An 18,309-nucleotide genomic window follows, 5' to 3' on the forward strand; every position below is an offset into this window, starting at 1 on the left:
GTACATGACCAGCTCAGTATGAGAGCCCCCCTCCCCCACACCAAACCCCCTGAAACAAAACTTGGGCTTCCTGCTACCCAGGTGCTTCACACACACACTGACAGTGGTGTTTTGAGGCCTGGAGGCATGTGCGTGCTGTGCATCCATGCACAGGTGGACAAGGACACGTGCACTTGATGTATAGGAGGACCCCTTCAGTGCTGACCCTTCCTCTGTGCAGCTAGACCTTACTCTGCCTGTGATAAAGCTCTTCCATGAGCATAAACTGAGTCCTGTGAGTTCTTTCAGCAATTAAACAGCTGAGATGATTCAAGGGTAATGAACACAGCAAGGCTGAGAAGGGACCTCAGATACAGGCCATCCTGAGGCCTGAAAGATGCTTCTGATGGGAGAGTGTTGGTTTTCAGCACTGAAAGCACAGTTTTGTGAGTGAGTGTGATGAAGTACAATTCTGTTGGACGCTAGGGAAGCACTTCTATAAAAACAACAGGAACATATTCTGGTTTGCTCCAACAGATAAACACTTCTAATTTTGACAAAGAATATATCCAGCCAGAGTTGCCAGGTGCAAAGAGACAGAGAAGGACCACAGGGTTCATCCCCACTTTTGAATCTTTTTTCCACTGTACCTGTTAGAGGCAACACTGTGTTTTCATCTATGTGGTTTCATGCTTTTTTTTCTCACAAATAGAATATTATACATACCTCTGAATCCTAAATAAGGTCAATGGTATTGAAGAAAGAATTAAAGTATCCTATGTCTGCTGGGAGTAGGACAGCACCGATAACAAAAGAGAGGCTTGGGAAGGAAGTCAGTACAGGAGGGAAGAGAAAGTGGATGTATGAATGAATATATGTGTGCATATATGTATATTCATATGTGTATGTGTGGTGTGCATATGAGTATGCATAGGCACGTAATTTTCATGTACAACGTATATGTAGAAAAATGACCTGATTAAAAATGAAACAAAATATAATCATTTTATTCTTCTAGCTTCGGATGCAAGCTATATCTAAATCCATGCTCTATTCCCTGCCAGCTGTGGCTATGAACAAGTTAGTTAACTGCTCTGAGACTGGTTTCCTCATCCATAAAATGGAAATTTTTATTGTGCAATGACCTGATGAGCATTAAGAGATAATGCATGAGCTATACATTGACCATCAGCGGATTTCCAGAGGAGAAATCTGGACAGAAATTCGCTGTCTTCCTTTTCTCTCGCTGAGGATCTGTGTTGTGTGAAGAGGAAAGACAAGAATGCAAAAGCAGCTCAGAGAGTAAGGGCCAAGGAGGAGGGCGTGGGGGAAACAGCATTAGCTTCACTCTACTTGTCTGCACGGGACCAGTCCCCTAGAACCACCGCCTGTCGCTTAACAGACAAAGGCAGCTAAACCATGAGCTCCCAAGGCCACTGTCCTCCCTGCCAGCATCCCCTTGCTACGGGGTCAGAGATATAGGGGCCCACTTACCAGGGGTGCGGTGGAAGGTCGCCACAGAGGGTCTCTTGGGCATCCTCGTCAGGACGTTGTAAGCTAAAAATACTGGGCTGTTTCGCGTGCTTATTTAACCTTACGTTTACAATTATCCTGAGAAAAAGGCATCACCAAAGCATCTGAGTTGCCCAGAGTCATGACGTAGAAGGGCTGAGTCACGATTTGAACCCAGTTCCTCCCATTACTACACGACTTCCGCCGTAATCCCCGGAGCTGCTTCCGCCTTGACGGCGGACGCTGCTGGCGTCCGGCCCGCCTCCCCGCGGCTCGCCTGAGTGCGCCCGCAGCTGCGTTAGAGGGTGGGCGGCCTGCTGTTGGCTGTATCAGGCACCTGTGTTTCTTGTGTCCTTTGAGGGGTTTCTTATGACCACAGAGCTTTCAAGGAACACAACCTGGAAAGGTAGGGAAGGGAATTTAATGTCCCCCGAGGTCTCCAGGGGTAATGCTCATCCAACTGGCTTGGACAGGAGTGCTTACACGTTAGCCTCTGGCGTGTTCCGAGTGGTTTCCGAGGGTGCCCCCAACACGGCAAGCCCCTGGTGTCCACACTGTAATAACCTACTCGTAAAACATGTCCTCTAGACGCTCTTGCCTCTTCCTTTCCCACTTTCCCCACTTCCTCTCCTGTGCTTCCTAGAATTGCCTCCTATGTTTCCTAGAATTATCTCCTATGTAAATAACTTGCACTAAATCTTTATCTCTTTGGTCTACTTTTGGAGGAATCCAAACTGAGTCAAATTCTGAAATCCACGTGGTTGCTGCTCCTTTTGTTATTAATTACACTATATTTTCACCCAAAAAAGTAATAATGACCATGAATTGCTGATTAGTCAGAATCTGATTATCATTTTAAGGCTTGTAAAAAAGGAAGTAAGTGTTTCCCACAAAGCAGCACTGACTACTTGTTTTCACTCACTATCCTTCTTGCCTGCAGTTGCCCTAATTTCAAAGCAGGATGAGGAAGGCTTTGAAGTCTCTCTGTTAATGCGGTTACACACCCAGTTTCACTTTTCCAGCTATTAAACAATAGATTTTAGGGTATGTACCAAAAGTAGGACATTATTTCTTGATATAAGAAAACAATTGAATTCGTAATGTTAAAAAAAATATTCAAGTACAATCAAAGTATTTGTCTTGTGGAGAACAAGAGCAATTTCATCTCAACATGCATTTTATATTTATCAACTCTACACATACATATTTTAGGAAGATTTTGAGAGATTTCAATATATCTTAAAATGACCAACCATTTTATTTTTAGCAAAAAGAGATTCTCAGTTTCTGGTAGTTGTCTGTAACTATAGGCTGAAAATGTTTAGATTTTAAAGCTTACATGTGTAAATTCTCACATGAAAATGAGTGGTAGTCCCACCCAGGGCAGTTTGGTGACGCTTTATCCGTAGCTTGTCCCATCCAGAGATGCCAGGCTCGCAAGTCACATGTAGTAAGTTCACGTAACATGTTTTGTTTTATATACTCTAACCATTTATTTAACAAAAAGGAAATCTCTAACATCTAGCATTTTTCTACATTTAAAATTTCAGGGAAAAGAGACTCGTGTTCTACAGTATATAATGGTTACAAAAGAGTTCATTATCAGCTTAGAATGGTTAAAATATGTTCGCTACTGATTAGGACTCAGCATTCTTTAGTGAAGTAGATGACATTTCTCTTATGGAAAAAGTAGTTGTTTCTTGTTGGAGGAGAGGAATTACCAGCACAACCTTCCCGTCACTCAGGAAGGGACACAGACCTGTCCCTCTGAGGATTTCTTTCACCAGCGACATAGGTGGAAGTCCATTTCGCTATTTTGATTCCCAAGTCAGGTATAAATCCTTTTCACTTAGGGAAGAACTCAAACATATGTAAACTGAAGGGTAGAGGTTGCTTTTTCCATCTTCTACTCACACGACACTCTAGAAATTCAAGGTTTTCTTGGTGGTTTGGCTCACGTGTTGATCACTGTGCATGGAGCTATCCTTCGTGCAAGTGTTTTTTGAATGCTGTATTCAAATGTTGTGAATGCTGTCTAGCACCCACAGGAGAGAACAACAGAGCACCCCCTCCTCCAAAATTTAAATTTCGCTCTTGGAAACTCTTGAAAGCCAACGATCACTTCTGCCTTGCAGAATCGGGGGGCTCTATCCCCAGGTGCAAAGTACATTTTCCAGGTTTCTCCAGGGCGAAGGCAGGGTGGACGCCCTCGTTAAATCTGTGCCTGATGATGAAGAGCATCTGTCCAGTCTCAGCATTTATAAACAGCAGCCTCTGGGTGGTGTAGTCCATCAGGATGCCCACTCTGGCAGGACACTCAGTCACGTGGACATCGCTCACAATGCCACTGTAGAAAAATGTGTATCTGAAATGGAACAGAATGGGAATTGAAAACTGGATATCTTGAAGGACTATGATAAAGAAAATCATCTGGAGACAACCAGTTTTGCAGTTATTGATCTCAGTTCACAATAAGAAGCTGCAGTAACATTGCCCCAAATACCTTAGCCAGATCCCTCCTAGATGCTAAAATGCATAGCTCTTCCCAACAGACGAGCGTTTTTAATAATTTTGCTACTTCTACATTAGGAGGCAGGCCCAGAATAACCAACATATGCCTCCCTTGTGATTTTTCTCCACATTTTAATTCTTTCCCAGCTGCCCACATGTTTTAACTACCGCATTCATGGTGTGTCATTCTTTTGAATAAAACTCCTTTGAGGCTGCCATGTATTTTAAAAAGTACTGCAGGTTCGCCTTCCATAAAATGCATTAATTTTACTGTTTAAAAAATTTGTAAGTAACTTATATAAGGGCCTTAATGAAGTTTACAAAATATGTCGTTATTTCTGTCCAACTTCATCCTTTGTACAATTCCCCTGCCCCAAACCAACTTTCCTTTTCATCTTCTCCATGTTTTCTGCAGCCTTACAGCCAAGGGGGGTTACCTTTGATTTCTCTTTTCAGTTCAAATACATTCAGTTCACCATGTTTTCAATGGCGTATGTGTATGTTCTACAGTTTGTTAGACCTCTGCACCTCTGGGGGATATGAAGGACCACAGCATACTGTCCTTGCCTTCGAGGAAACCCATACTCTACTGAACTAGAAGGAAAAACTGTTTATGACTTTAGCACAGGCTGGGGCTCAGACTCCAGCTCCGGGCACAGATGGGGAAAGCGTTTTCTGACACATTTCATGGACCTGGTTTGGTTGTGAAAGGAAAGGTTCAAGGACAGGTTGGAGGGAGAAATTGCTGAACAGAAAAAGTGAGACTGCTCTGTGCAAAAGAGTACCATAAGATGGGAGCTTCCTCCTGGCGATCTTAGAAACAGAGGGTGGGGCCCTGAAAGCAGGAGAAGAGAAGAACTGGGGGACAGGTGTGTGGTCTGTGGATATGACAGGTCTGAGGGGGAGAGTGACACTGGACAGACTGGGGCCATAGAACCTGCCTACCTCTGGTGAGGCAGAGAAGGACCTTGAAGACTTGCTGCGTCTCTCTTAAACACCTAGAAGCTTGAGCGCAGGGAATGGCAAGTTGGCAACTTCCTTGCGGAACGAAGTTCATTCAAAAGGGCAGAGGTTTATGGGGATAAAAGGTAAGTGAGACTTCCACAATGATAAAGGACCTTTTCAGTGCCTTGCCAATGTGAAATATGGCCGAACACTATGAAATTTTAGAACCTGTAAAGCACAGAGGCTGTGGGTGGCAATGATGGGGAATAGCAGTGTAGCTGGCTTGGGGAGCAGATGGGTGCACATTCAGCCAAAGAAAGGTCAGGACAGGATGGAGAAAAGGGCGAGGTGATCCAAGCTGTGGGGGCAGCAGAGGCAATAACGAGGTGGCAGAATAAACCTGTATGTCATCTGCTTGACCAGTTAGGAGGGGACGTGTGAATGACTTTGAGGGTATTACCTGGATGGGTAAGTCAGAGGCCAGGCTCTGTATTGGCCTGCCCTGTCTAATATAGTAGCCAAGAGGCACATGTGGCCACTTACATTAGCATGAAGTAAAATTCAAAATTCTGTTCATCAGTCTTGCTAACCATATTCCAAGTGCTCAATAGCCACATCTACCGTTTTTCTAGTTTTTCAGAAGGTGTGTGGACAGGACTGGTCAAGAGGGTTCTGAATGTCCGTCTGAGCTACTTCCCTAACCTGCTGGGAAGACCCACAGCCCCAGCTCCAGTCAGTCCTGAGCAAGTGGCTACCATGTAGGTCACGGAGGGAAGGACATTCCATGAAGCCTTGGAGCCACCAGTTCTGCAGGGCCTGGAATTCGCCCTGTCCTGCTTCTGCCCCATTTCCCACTGAGCACATCGCTTCATTCTCCAAGCTGCACTCCGGCCTGAAAGAAGGCCTGTCTGTCTGTGGCCTGACTCCCTCCTGATCCTTTGGACTGCTAGTTCCTGTTCAGACAGGGGTCATTCGGAAGCCTGGTTCTTGACATCTGCCTGACCCTGGAACTACCTGGGTGAGGGTCCCTACCTGTGAGGCCCACCCTGGTGCATCTCCCTGCTGGCGCAGAATGAGCCCAGACTCCTTTCCACCCCGGTGGCTACTGCCCTCAGGACTCCCATCCCCCAGCCTGGTTACCTTCTTCCGGGCTTCCCGCCTTCACTGTGGTCCCAGAGTGCTGACACCACGGTATATGTTTGTAGATTTTTTTTAGCAGAAAAGGAAGGGACATGATGCAAATGATGTTTTAGAAATATTTGCCAGTGGTGACACTTAGAATGGCTTGGAGTGGTTAGAGACTAGAAAAAGAGCACAGGCCTGGGGGCTGTGGGTGAAATGGGAAAAGGAAGTGAAGCCTTGAACTAGAGGAGTAAGTTAGGGACAGACAGGAAGAAATGCAACTGATTCTTTCTCCTTAGACTCTTCATTTCTCCTATCCCACTGGGACATCTTACAGTAGATGCAAGTAGAATCAGGAGTAATATTGCTTCATTTAAATCATGAAGCCAGAAAAATGGAAAAACACAGGAGGGTCTACTATAGCAGCACTCTCAGTGACCTGAAGGCAGGGTGCTCTGTTTGGACCATGGAATGAGGCTCTTAAGACCTGACCCCTCTGTGCTGTGATCACACAGGCAGGCACATCCCTTCCCCCAGAATCTACAGAACCTACCCTGGGCAACAAGAGCCAAAGACCAGAGCTGTTGAAGCTGCTGAATGAAATTAATTCTGTTCTCTGGAGTCTAGAACTTTGTTATTGGAGACTTGCCTTTAGGTTCATAAGGGTTCAATTGTCTAAGGAAATCTTCATGAAATCAATACTTAGTTCCATCTCTTAAGTCTACCGATCATAAACTCTGGGTTTGAATGATTTTTCAACTCTGGGCGGAGGATGGGTCCTCAAGGATCACACAGCACTGAACATCAATTAATCATAATTGCTCTGATTTGATGGAATGTGACTTTGAACAGCTCTTGGAGATGGTGTCCTTATGAACCTTGTCAGGGAATCAAACTCTGTCAAGTAGGATACAGGGAGAGATGTGCAGCGACAAATATGCAAAATCCAATCTGTGGGCCTTTTTCTGGGAACTTGCAAGCACTGCTTCCTTTTTAAGCATTCCATTTGAATAATGCCTCACATTTGAGTCTTTACAGTTTCAAAGCTCTTCCTTGTACCTGACTTCATGTGACCCTCACAACCCCCAAATGGAGCAGACTAGGCGTCACTGTCCCCTGACAAGACAAATGAGGCACAGATTAACCAAGACAGATCTGCTCACAGGATTAACCAACTTCTGGTGAGTAGTCAATAGGACACAGTCAGGAATGGAGCCAGGACTCCAATTAGGTTCCTGGCTCCAGTCTCATGCTCTGTTATTAGACCGTCTTGTGCACATGTTCAGTTCACAGCATGCTTGCCTTATCTCTCTGAGACTAACGCAGGTTTGTGTCTTTTTCATATCAACCAATTAGACAATACTAATGAGACAGTCTACAACCTGGGGCCGTTTACTGCAGCACTTGCACCTGGACAGATGTCTCCTTGAGCAACAGAATACAAAGAAACTAAAATTAACCACATGTATGCCCAGTTGGGGCAAATTATGAACAAGATACAAAAGGCCCCAACTCAACTGCCACTTCTGAGGTGCTGGGAGCAAAAGCAGGGTACTGTACATGATACACGCACTTGGCACCGCCAAGGGGGTGGGCAGACCCCCTAAGCCACTGCTCCAGCCTGACCCACCAATCCACCTTTACCCTCATTCCATTTAAGGGGCCAGTTCACCCCTCCTCAGGGAGGGAGCAAGGGGACCCGTTCCTTGTCTTTGCTCGCTCCTGCTGCAGCACAAGTCCAATAAAGCCTTGCCTGAATTCGTCATCTAGATTCTTATCAATGGAAATTGATTAAAGAGTCTAAGGGGACTTCCTGGGTAGTCCAGGAGTTACCACTCCACCTTCCAATGCAGAGGGTGTGGGTCTGATCCCTGGTCAGGGAGCGGAGATCCCACATGCCTCATGGTCAAAAAACAAAAACATAAAACAAAAACAACAAATAAAGATTTTAAAAAACAACAACAACAAAAGAGAGTCCAAGAACCCCAGGTCAGTCACACTAATAATATAGACCACAGGTTAGTCAACTTTGTCTGTAAAGGGCCAGACGGTAAATATCTTGGGCTTTGGGGGCCATTTGGCATCTGTTATAACTAGACAACTCTGCCACTAGCACGAAAGCTACCATAGGCAATATGTAAACAAATGAACTTGGTTGTGTTCCAGTAAAACTTTATTTACAAAGAGATCAGCAGGTCACATTTGGCCGGTGGGTTGTAGTTTGCCAACCCCTAGTATAGACCAGTGGCGGTGGTGGGGATGGGGTGCTGGGATCCACTTTTTCCTTAGTTCTGTTGACTCCTCCGTGGAGGGAGCCCTTTCAGCATTGCCCTTATGGCCTCTCCCCACCCTGGGGTGGTTTTTGAAGGAAAACCTGGCCACACACCCACTTTCCTGACTTTTCATTATGAGCTTCCTGAGGGGACACACTCCCTTTTCCAGGAACCTACTCTGTCCTGCAGTATGGGAAGCTGGCCTGGCCAAGGCTTTGGGTGGGTTTAAGTCTATTAAAGAGGATTCGAGATAAGAAACAGTTTTGCTCTCACATATGAACCACATTCTCTAAAACTGGCTTCCTCAGTAATCAGAGTAATAGTTGAGTCTCCATGTATCAGTTGGCCCAGAAGTTTGTTTACAGAAAAACCTGAATGAACTTTTGGGCCAACTCAATACTTGACTCTTTTCTTTCTCAGTTGGCTCAGAACTTGGGCAGGGAAGTGAGAGGCTACTTACGAGGCCCCTCAGAAGCCCTCGGCCTAGACATCGACTGATGACACTTGGATTAAGTGAAGAGGGGCAGGCCCCAGCTTACCTCTGTGGCCCAGAGCAGTGCATGTACCACGAGGTCTCTCCTTGTCCCAGGGTACCAGCCTGCACAGCTGAGCTGGAGCAGATGCCAAGTCGGTAAGCTGGGCAGTCTGTGACGGTGGTTTCCCAGTAGTGCTGGCCACAGGCAGGCAGCTCCTCACCCAGCACTGATGGGATTCTGCAGGCAAAGTTGATCAGGAGTTGGCAACCTTTATTTCATAGACATCGACATTCATAAACGCACCCGCAGTTTAAGCAGGATTCTGTCCTTGGAAACTGCTGGAATTCAACTAAAGACATTGTTCATGCTGTCCCTGACCTTGACCTGAGGGCCACAGAATTCCCCCAACATTCAACATGCTTTTAACATATTTCTACTGCCACACACAACACACATATATTACACATAGCATCTCTTAGAGGAACTGGGAACTAGAAAATATAATAATGGTAGGATAAAAAGAAGAGGGCTTCCAAAAAAAAAGAAGAGGGCTTCCCAGGTGGTTCACTGGTAAAGAACTCATCCGCCAACACAGGAAATGCAGGAGACTCGGGTTTGATCCCTGGGTCGGGAAGAACCCCTGGAGAAGGAAATGGCAACCCACTCTGTATTCTTCTCTTGGAAATTCCATGGACAGAAGAGCCTGGTGGGCTGTGGTCCATAGGGTTGCAAAGAATCAGACATGACTGAATGAATGAACACACACGCATAGGATAAAAAGAAATGGCACCAATCCGTGGCCCTAGTGGCAAAGAACCCACCTGCCAGTGTAGGAGACATAGCAGACCCGGGTTCAATCCCTGGGTCAGAAAGATCCCCTGGAGAAGGGAATGGCTACCCACTGCAGTGTTCTTGCCTGAAGAATCCCATGGACAGGGGAGCCTGGTGGGCTACAGTCCATAGGGTCACAAAGAGTCGGACACGACTAAAGTGACAGCATGCACCGCGTTCAAAGGGAGTGAGGAAATATAAATGGGGGAAGGGGAGAATTCTAAGAGAGTATGACTTGGAAAGTTTTTTTCCCCAAAACTTGCACGCACACAAAATGGAGTCTCTAAAACCTTTAACCATGAGTCCCCGTGTCTGAGGACCTTACTGGGCACATAGACCAAACCAGATGCTGCTCCTGGGCAGCTAGTGTCTGGGGAGGCCTGAGCAGAGGGTAATGCAGGTAAAGTGGGTGTGGTGTTCGTGCTCTGGAGAGGCTTGCGGTCAACAGTCTTGGGGACTGGGGCCTCTTTAGATGGAAGTAGGTATGCCTAAGAGGTTGTTGAAAGGTCTCATTTTGTCTCACCTCAGCTATTTTTGTAACAGGCATGGTGAAGTGAACCAAAGCACTTTCAACCGCTGATGGGTGACCTTGTTTGCATGAATTGCTCAATTTTGCTTTGAAATGACTCAGACAGCAAGGAAGCATTTTTAATTTAAGCAGCATTAATATTCAGTCAGCACCATCTCCCGTGCCCCTATAACAGGTGAGAAAATGATTACACAAGGGAATATATTTCACTTTCTCGTGTCTTTACCCAACAACCTCATTTCAGAGAGGTGGCTACTGATGGGCGCTTGCTCTCTGGAGCAAAACCTGGTTGCTTGATATGCATGAGCTAATTTTCAGATTAATAATTAACAAAATTCTATCAAATACATTACAGATATTATCTATTATTATTAGCAGCCATGAAATTAAAAGACACTTGCTTCTTGGAAGAAAAGCTATGACCAATCTAGACAGCATATTAAAAAGCAGAGACATTACTTTGCCAACAGAGGTCCATCTAGTCAAAGCTATGGTTCTTCCAGTAGTCATGTATGGATGTGAGAGTTGGACTAAAAAGAAAGCTGAGCACCAAAGAATTGATGCTTCTGAACTGTGGTGTTGGAGAAGACTCTTGAGAGTCCCTTGGACTGAAGGAGATCCAACCAGTCAATCCTAAAGGAAATCAGCCCTGAATATTCATGGAAGAACTGATGCTGTAGCTGAAACTCCAATACTTTGGCTAACTGACATGAAGAACTGACTCATTGGAAAAGATCCTGATGCTGGGAAAGATTGAAGGTGGCAGGAGAAGGGGACGACAGAGGATGAGATGGTTGGATGGCATCACAGACTCAATGGACATGAGTTTGAGGAAGCTCCAGGAGTTGGTGATGGACCGGGAAGCCTGGCGTGCTGCAGTCCATGGGATCACAAAGAATCAGACACAACTTAGCAACTGAACTGAACAATTATTCTCATCAGTCATCTATGAACCAACCTCCAATATACTTTTCTCTTTGATTTTTTGAGAAATCCAAAAGAGACAGAAAAGCTCAGTGTATTTCTTAAATCTTTTTCTCCCCCTGAACTCACTCATTGGTACATGTTTAGCACTTCCACTGTTCTGGACCCTAGGATAGATTCTGGGGGTTCAAAGATGCGGAAGACAGGGCTGCTTGAGGACCAGTCAAGATGGAGTAGCTGATGAACGATTCCAAGGTGCTCAGACCTTTTTGTAGGCATGATCAAAGGGCGCCTGAGCCCAGAGAAGGCTTGGCCGTTTCCAGGAGCAGGTAAGACCTGAGCTGAGCCACAGACAGGTGAATAGCAGCCTAAGAAGGAAACAATGCGAGTCGCCGTTGGTGGGCTCAGGGCGGTAGGGAGAGCTTGCTGGCAGTCCACCCCAGGCACATTAGTGCCTACAGGAGCGTGTTTCACATGGGTTATGATTTTCAAAAGTCTTTCACTTTCTTCCATTTGGACCCTCAAAATAACCATGAGTGACTGCAGACAAACTGCAGAGCATGCTCCATGCTGTGCCCTCAGCTTCTGGCTTCTTTTGACTTTGCTGCTTCCTTTTATTGGGGCTTCCTGGTGGCTCAGACTGTAAAGAATTTGCCTGCAATCAGGAGACCCGGGTTTGAGCCCTGGGTCAGCCCTAGAGAAGGAAATGGCAACCCACTCTTAGTGTTCTTGCCTGGAGAATCCCATGGATAGAGGAGCCTGGGGGGCTAGAATGCATGGGGTTGCAAAGAGTCAGACAGGACTGAATGACTAACACTTTCACTTTCCTTTTATGGGAGCCTCTGGGGGAGAGGGGGCAAGATCCTGAAAGTCCTGCATGTGGCCAGGTCCAGAAACTCAACAAAATGTCATTCTCCTCTATTCCTTTTCAAGTGGATTGATACAAAATCTGATTTGCTGTTGAAAATAATAGAAGAATGAACCCAGGCTCTTTTTTCACTGAACCAGAGATAATGCCTTAAAACAGCCTATGTGTTAAACAAAACCATCTGTGCTTGTATTTCCAATAAAAATATTGACACTTGCTCCATGTTTGAACTACCTCCATCACTTTCCCCTTAGTAACGAACCACAACCGAACTCTGCAATTCGTGCTTGCTGTCACATAGCATGTGCACCAAACCAAGGATGTGGCGGGTGAGGCCACATGAGGCCTCTCGTGCCTTCTCCTTCTACTCACTCTGTCAGCCGTCTCCTCTCAGCGAAGCTGATCACTGTCCCATTTGAGGAAATCTGCAGAGCAGGATGAGCTGTTTCCCTCAACAAGAGAAATCTGGTTCCTATTGCAATCAGAAAACAGGATTATAACATTACCACAACCTCCCTGGCCACGCCCCACCTTTCAGATCTTAGTCTCTCCTTGCTTCTGACATAAAAATCCCTCCCAGGGTGTTTTCAGGTCCATGGCAAAATTCCACCTGTGATCAGGACTCATGAGCTAGTGACTTGTCACCTTACCTGGTATCACAGATGTGTGAAACCCCCCTCAGCCCAAATCTAGTGCCTACTCTTATACGAAGTATGCTCCCCACCCAACACCTACCTCACCTGGAAACTAGTTAGAAAGGCAGAATCTCAGGCCTTCTGACAGGTTCCTGAATTACAATCTCTATTTTAACAAGCTCCTCGGGAGATCGATGTGTGCGTTCAAGTCTGAGGACGCACTGGTGTAACCTCCAGAAGTGCTTCTAACAGTGGAAGGTACAGGCACCACACTGGGACTGCAGGGAACACACTTCTGGACAGACAGTCCCCCTGTTTTCTCTCTTTACAAACATCACTCTGTCCCTAACCACATCAAACAACACACATGGCTCATGCACAACTTTTTGCTGGTTAAGCAAGTCACTTAATGGGCCACCCTCAAGTTTCTGCCTCAATCTTTGGGTCTAGGATAAGATAAAAAAAATGATCACCTTTCCATTCCTCATTTCTTTTCACAATAATTGGGAACAGCCCAGTATTTTTTATTGGCATCATCAGGGTATTTTCCCCAAAAGGCCCTTGAACAGTTATCATTTTCTTGAGTTACTCATACATTCATGCATTCAACAAACATAAATTGGCACCAATCATGAGCTAGACATGGAAAATAATTAGAAGAATAAGACTGGAAGATTATTCATGGAGTTCACAGTGTCATGTATCAAGAATATCTTCATCCCACTCTTCCCAACACACACACACACACTCACAGACTCAAAACATACCCATCATCTATAGCAGATTGTAAGCCAAACAAGAATCATCTAAGGAGATTTAAAACATGTCAGAGCCCATATCTCAGTAAATTAGATCAGGATCTTTGGGAGTGGACCCCCAGCATCTTTTTTTTTTTTTAACTTTTTAAGCACCTGACTGATAGCTAATGGGTAGCCAAGGTTGAGAATGTCTTAAACCAGAAAAATAGAAGAAACACCTTGACCTTTGGCCAACCCTGGGTCCTTATGCCAAAAACCTAGCATTGCCAGCAGAAGTGGCCCTCTAGGATGTCTTCTCTGGGTGGTGGGTGGGAAGGAATGGGAATACTTGGAAGCAGTTCTCTGTGTGCAAAAGAAGTACCTCTGGTGGAAATGAGGGCAGCTTCACTCTGCTCACTAGTCCCAAATGCATTGATGGCTCTCACGTAGAAAAAGTAATTGTCATTGGGTTGGAGATTAACTTTCAGCTGAAGTCCTTTAATTCCAGAGAAAGATCTAAACGTGAAAGGAAAATAATAATTTTAAATATAATGCTACATGCTAAACAATACATCATATTTCAGTCCTGCAGTGCATGAACACCTTTTATTAACAAATCATTTATTTTTCCCTTTTTATGACCATGGAGTTAGCAAGTCAGATTCTATAAAATGGCCACTTCCAGTAAGTTTACTTTATCAAAGCATTTCTACCTTGGTCAACTTTTGTCTAATATTATGCCTTCCAGAATGCTCTTTGGAATAGAGCCAACGAAACTTTTTTTTTTTTAATTCAGAAAATAGACTAATTTTGTGGTTAATGAGTCTCCAAGCTTACATTGTTTTCTTTATGAAATTCTGGCCAAGAGGGCACTTGTGGATTAAGATGATGTTAAACTAATCTATAATGGAAAAAAACACCATCTCATTAACAGATCCTGAATAGTGGAAAACTTAAAGTGATGATTTTGTACATAGCCATCATGTTAAAGCTACCCAAGTTAATGAAACTGAGGATCTCTAAAGATGACAACATCCTTTAGAGCAAACTTAATCCTGGCAAAAAAGGAGAATTCTAATTGCCAAATAAAATCCCCAAAGTTGTTGTTCCTAAACCTCCCATTTACAATGAAAGAAAAGTACTGGTCATGGTATTGGAATGGCACTAGACCCGGCAAGTACACCGTAACATCCCAACCATTTAAGCTAAATGGACTTGCTGGATTTGAAGATGGAGTTCTGAACTTGAAATGAGCTGGAATAATTTTTGTGCCTTTTTTCCATTCTCTTTAATCTGCGTGATTATCATATCCTAGGGCATTTATACAAACAAAGTATACAAGTTTGTTATACAAGCTCTTCTTTTAGCCTCCATTTGGGGAAACTTTGGACAAGTTAGGCTCCTTGCTGATAAAAGTTCTAATCTGAGTGCTACAGAATCAGAATCCTGTCCCTCTTGGATGTGCATTAGATACTAGACATAGAAAACAATAGTACAATTGCCTTCAAATCCATTCTCAGAGGGAGAGAGTTTTTTTTTTTTAACTGTTTGCTTTGTTTGTTTTTATTTTCTTTGGGTTTATTTTGTTATTAATGAATGTTCCACAAAATCATTAGAATCAAAGAGTGGCCACTGTTCATTCTCAGATTTATTTTCTTTTTCAGGTTATTCCTCCTTCTGCTGATTTATTTCATTCTCAATACCTACCTTAGAGAATACCATGAAGGACCATGAAAAGGAAAAAGTATCATTGATCCAGAAAACAAATTAATTTAGACTTTTTCAAAGCAGAAAATCTGTACAGAGTAATGGTCCCTCCCCGACCAGAGCAGCCCTGTGTCTAAAAGCAGGGAAACTCCATGTGTTTCTCAGCAGTAGGGGCCACAGAGGGGAGAAGCCTAGGTCTATTTATGTATTTGCTATTTAGTACTTGCTCCTGAAAAAGGTCCCTGTAAATTCCCCAAACCTTATTGATTGTTATTTCAGAACCTACCACCTGACCAGGCCCTTGGAGGGTACTCTCTTTAGATGCAGGGGAAAATGGATGGATGAAATTGAGCCACATGTCCACTGACAACTAATTATGCTTCAACTAATTAACAAAACACCAGGTTCTATGACTGAAAATACAATTCTAAACTAGTATCTAGATCATTATTCTGGGGTAAATGTATTGCTGATCTTGTTTGAACTGATGACTGAAGATATGTTTTCAGTGTACATTAATTATATCAAGCTTATGGTCACAATAAGCACACTCAGATCTGAACTGAATTTCAGACTTCATCTACTCATTAAATAAATATTTACTGATCACTTGTCATATGCTCAGGTCCTGCCCCTGCTTGACAGGACTAGGTGAGGAAATTTCATCTCTAGAAATTGGATAGAACATACAGGTTTCATTTTGTGACAATGCAGTTGTTAAATGCCAAGGATACTGTTCTGGGGTTAAGTTTTGCTCTTAAATTTTATGAAGCCTATAAAGGAGGAAATTATATATGTGTGTGTGTGTGTGTATATATATATATATAGAGAGAGAGAGAGAGAGAGAGTCAATTACATTCTATGTCTTATTAGTCATTTAAAGAACAAAAGCCTACATCGTACAGAGTCCAATATATGGGATCACTGTGCAAACAGGTCATGTAGATATGACAAATACACACCATGCCCTCACTGAATCTATAAAAGCACCAGGCATGAAAATGAAAGTAACATGAAATATAGTAGGGTTTTATTGCTTATAAGTTGCTATCATATGCTCAAACACCAAGAAGAAGGCAAAAAAGCTCAGATACAAATGGTTCAACCCTATGTCTATTTATTCTGTCTGACCTCACTTGAATGCCACAAAAGTCTTCATGTCAGCTGTCCCTACTGTTGAGGCAAATGAAAACTTCACAAATTTTGCAATTTGAAATCTGAAGGGTGGCACTTCTCCATAGATTATGATATTTTTATTTCAAAACCAAAAACTTGTCATAATTGCAACTGAATCCACATGGTTATAATGAGCTTTGCATAGTCTGGAGTAGAATTCAAATTCACAGAATATCCAAATCGAGGTAATTGATTAAACAGCACATGGAATCCCAGGGAGTTATTGGTGCTTAGGTAAGAAGAGATTTCAGTCTTATCAACAATGTGACCAATCTGATGATTGTAGAAGTTCAGAGCCAATAATAAAATCCAAAACACAATAAGAAATATGACTCAAAGTGTTTCACTCTGGGTCATAAGTGTGGGATCCTCTCTACAAGCACCATAGTACAGTAGGAAGGGAAGGCTTTATATTAGAGGTTCTGGGAATGTGAATATTGTTAAATTCCAGTGTTGTAAGGCAGAGAGAAATAGTCAAAGGAGACCTACTGTCTCCTCAGACGTCTGAAGGGCTGCCATGTTAAAGAGACTGGTCCGTCTTTTGCTATTTCTGATGGAAATGAGTGGAAGACCCCAGAAGGCCAATGTTTGCCCAATGTAACAAAGGCTTCTCTAGTTTGAGCCCTTTCACTCTTTAGTTTTTGCAGGGGATGACTGAAAAGTTTGCCACGACTAACCACAGACGATGGGGCAAGGAATATTTCACATGAGAACTGAAAAGGATCTTTATGAAGTAGAAAACCATTAGGGACTTAATGCTTATGAGAAAATACTAAAAGCATTCGTATTAAATCAGAGAGAGACATGAGGTTAAAAAAAATTGAGGAGTAGGAGGTAAAATTGTTATCACTTGCGGATAATATGACTACTATCTAGCAAACCGAAGAAACACAATTGAAAAACTCAGAATTTAGTGAGATAGCTAGATGTGAATCTAATAAAAAAAAATCGAAATCTTTCATATACAATAACAACTAGATAGAAGATAAAGCAAAATAAAGACCTTATTTAGAATAGTGGCAAACATAGTAAAAGTGTGTAGGATTTATATGAAAACTATTTTTGAAAATGATAATGAAGGAAAGTCCACTAAAGACTTGACTAAAAGGAAAGGCAGATGAGTTCTTGGAAAGGAAAATGCAACAATCATAAAAATTTCAGTGCTCCCTAAATTAACCTGTCAACTTAACATGATCTCTACAAATACCGAATTATCAGGGGCAGAGGAGTAGAGGGGACTACACAGTCTGACTCTAAAGGTCGTATGAGAAATAAACTAGCAAAAAAAAAGCAGTCATGAAAGGGCAACCTAATCTACATGACTTCTAAAATTATAAAGTTATAATAATAAAGAGTGCATGGTACCAGGGCATAAATAGATGGGTCAGTGGAACAGTTTATAAAGGTTGGGAATAGCACTGAACACATAAGTTCTTAAATACATAATAATGGAACTATTTCAAATCAGAAAGGAAAATGCTGGCAAAGCTGGATAGCCATACTAGAAAAAATAAAGTTGGATTCCCTACTCCATACTTCCTCTTGAAAGTGTGTATTAACTAGTATTAACATTTAAAAAAATATGTATGGCAAAAAAAATTTTAATTGCAGCTTGTATCACAGATGAAGACTGATGTCCTTTAAAAATCAAAGAACTCCTACAAATCAATAAGAAAAAATACTACACTCTAATAGGAAAAAAATGGGTAAAGGAAATGAAAAGTTCATAGAAAATGAAGTACATAGCTCTGAAACATACAAAAAGATGTTCAACCCAATAACAGAAATGCACAATTAAACTATAATAAGATTCCATTTTCTACTTCACAAACTGTGAGAGATCAAGTTTTATCACACCCCGTATAGGCAAAAGTATGGAGAACCAAACACTTTTACATGCTGCTTGCCAAAGTGTAAACAGCTACAGCGTCTATGGAGACAATTTGGTAATATCTATCAAAACTCAAAATGTTCTTACTTTCTAACCAATCATGATACTTCTAGGAATTTACCCTGCAGATATACTTGCACATGTATTAAATGATATATGCCCAAGGTTCTTTCTGCCATACTCTTTGTGACAA

The 18,309-nt window shown here is 42.9% G+C and overlaps 1 protein-coding gene across 1 annotated transcript in view; it reads right to left on the bottom strand.

The window, feature by feature from the left end:
* Positions 1 to 2,964: 2,964 nt before the first annotated feature.
* CMYA5 (cardiomyopathy associated 5) overlaps positions 2,965 to 18,309 on the bottom strand; it is a 106,730-nt gene continuing 91,385 nt past the window's right edge. Inside the window, exons 10-13 of the mRNA XM_043919945.1 lie at positions 13,725 to 13,858; positions 12,343 to 12,442; positions 8,882 to 9,055; positions 2,965 to 3,856 (exon numbers count right to left, since the gene is read on the bottom strand). Coding sequence (XP_043775880.1) covers positions 3,610 to 3,856; positions 8,882 to 9,055; positions 12,343 to 12,442; positions 13,725 to 13,858 — 655 coding nt within the window. The 3' untranslated portion in view covers positions 2,965 to 3,609. The remainder of the gene's footprint in view (positions 3,857 to 8,881; positions 9,056 to 12,342; positions 12,443 to 13,724; positions 13,859 to 18,309) is intronic.

The sequence above is a fragment of the Cervus elaphus genome, chromosome 12, assembly GCF_910594005.1.
Source record: "Cervus elaphus chromosome 12, mCerEla1.1, whole genome shotgun sequence".
Lineage (NCBI taxonomy): Eukaryota > Metazoa > Chordata > Mammalia > Artiodactyla > Cervidae > Cervus > Cervus elaphus.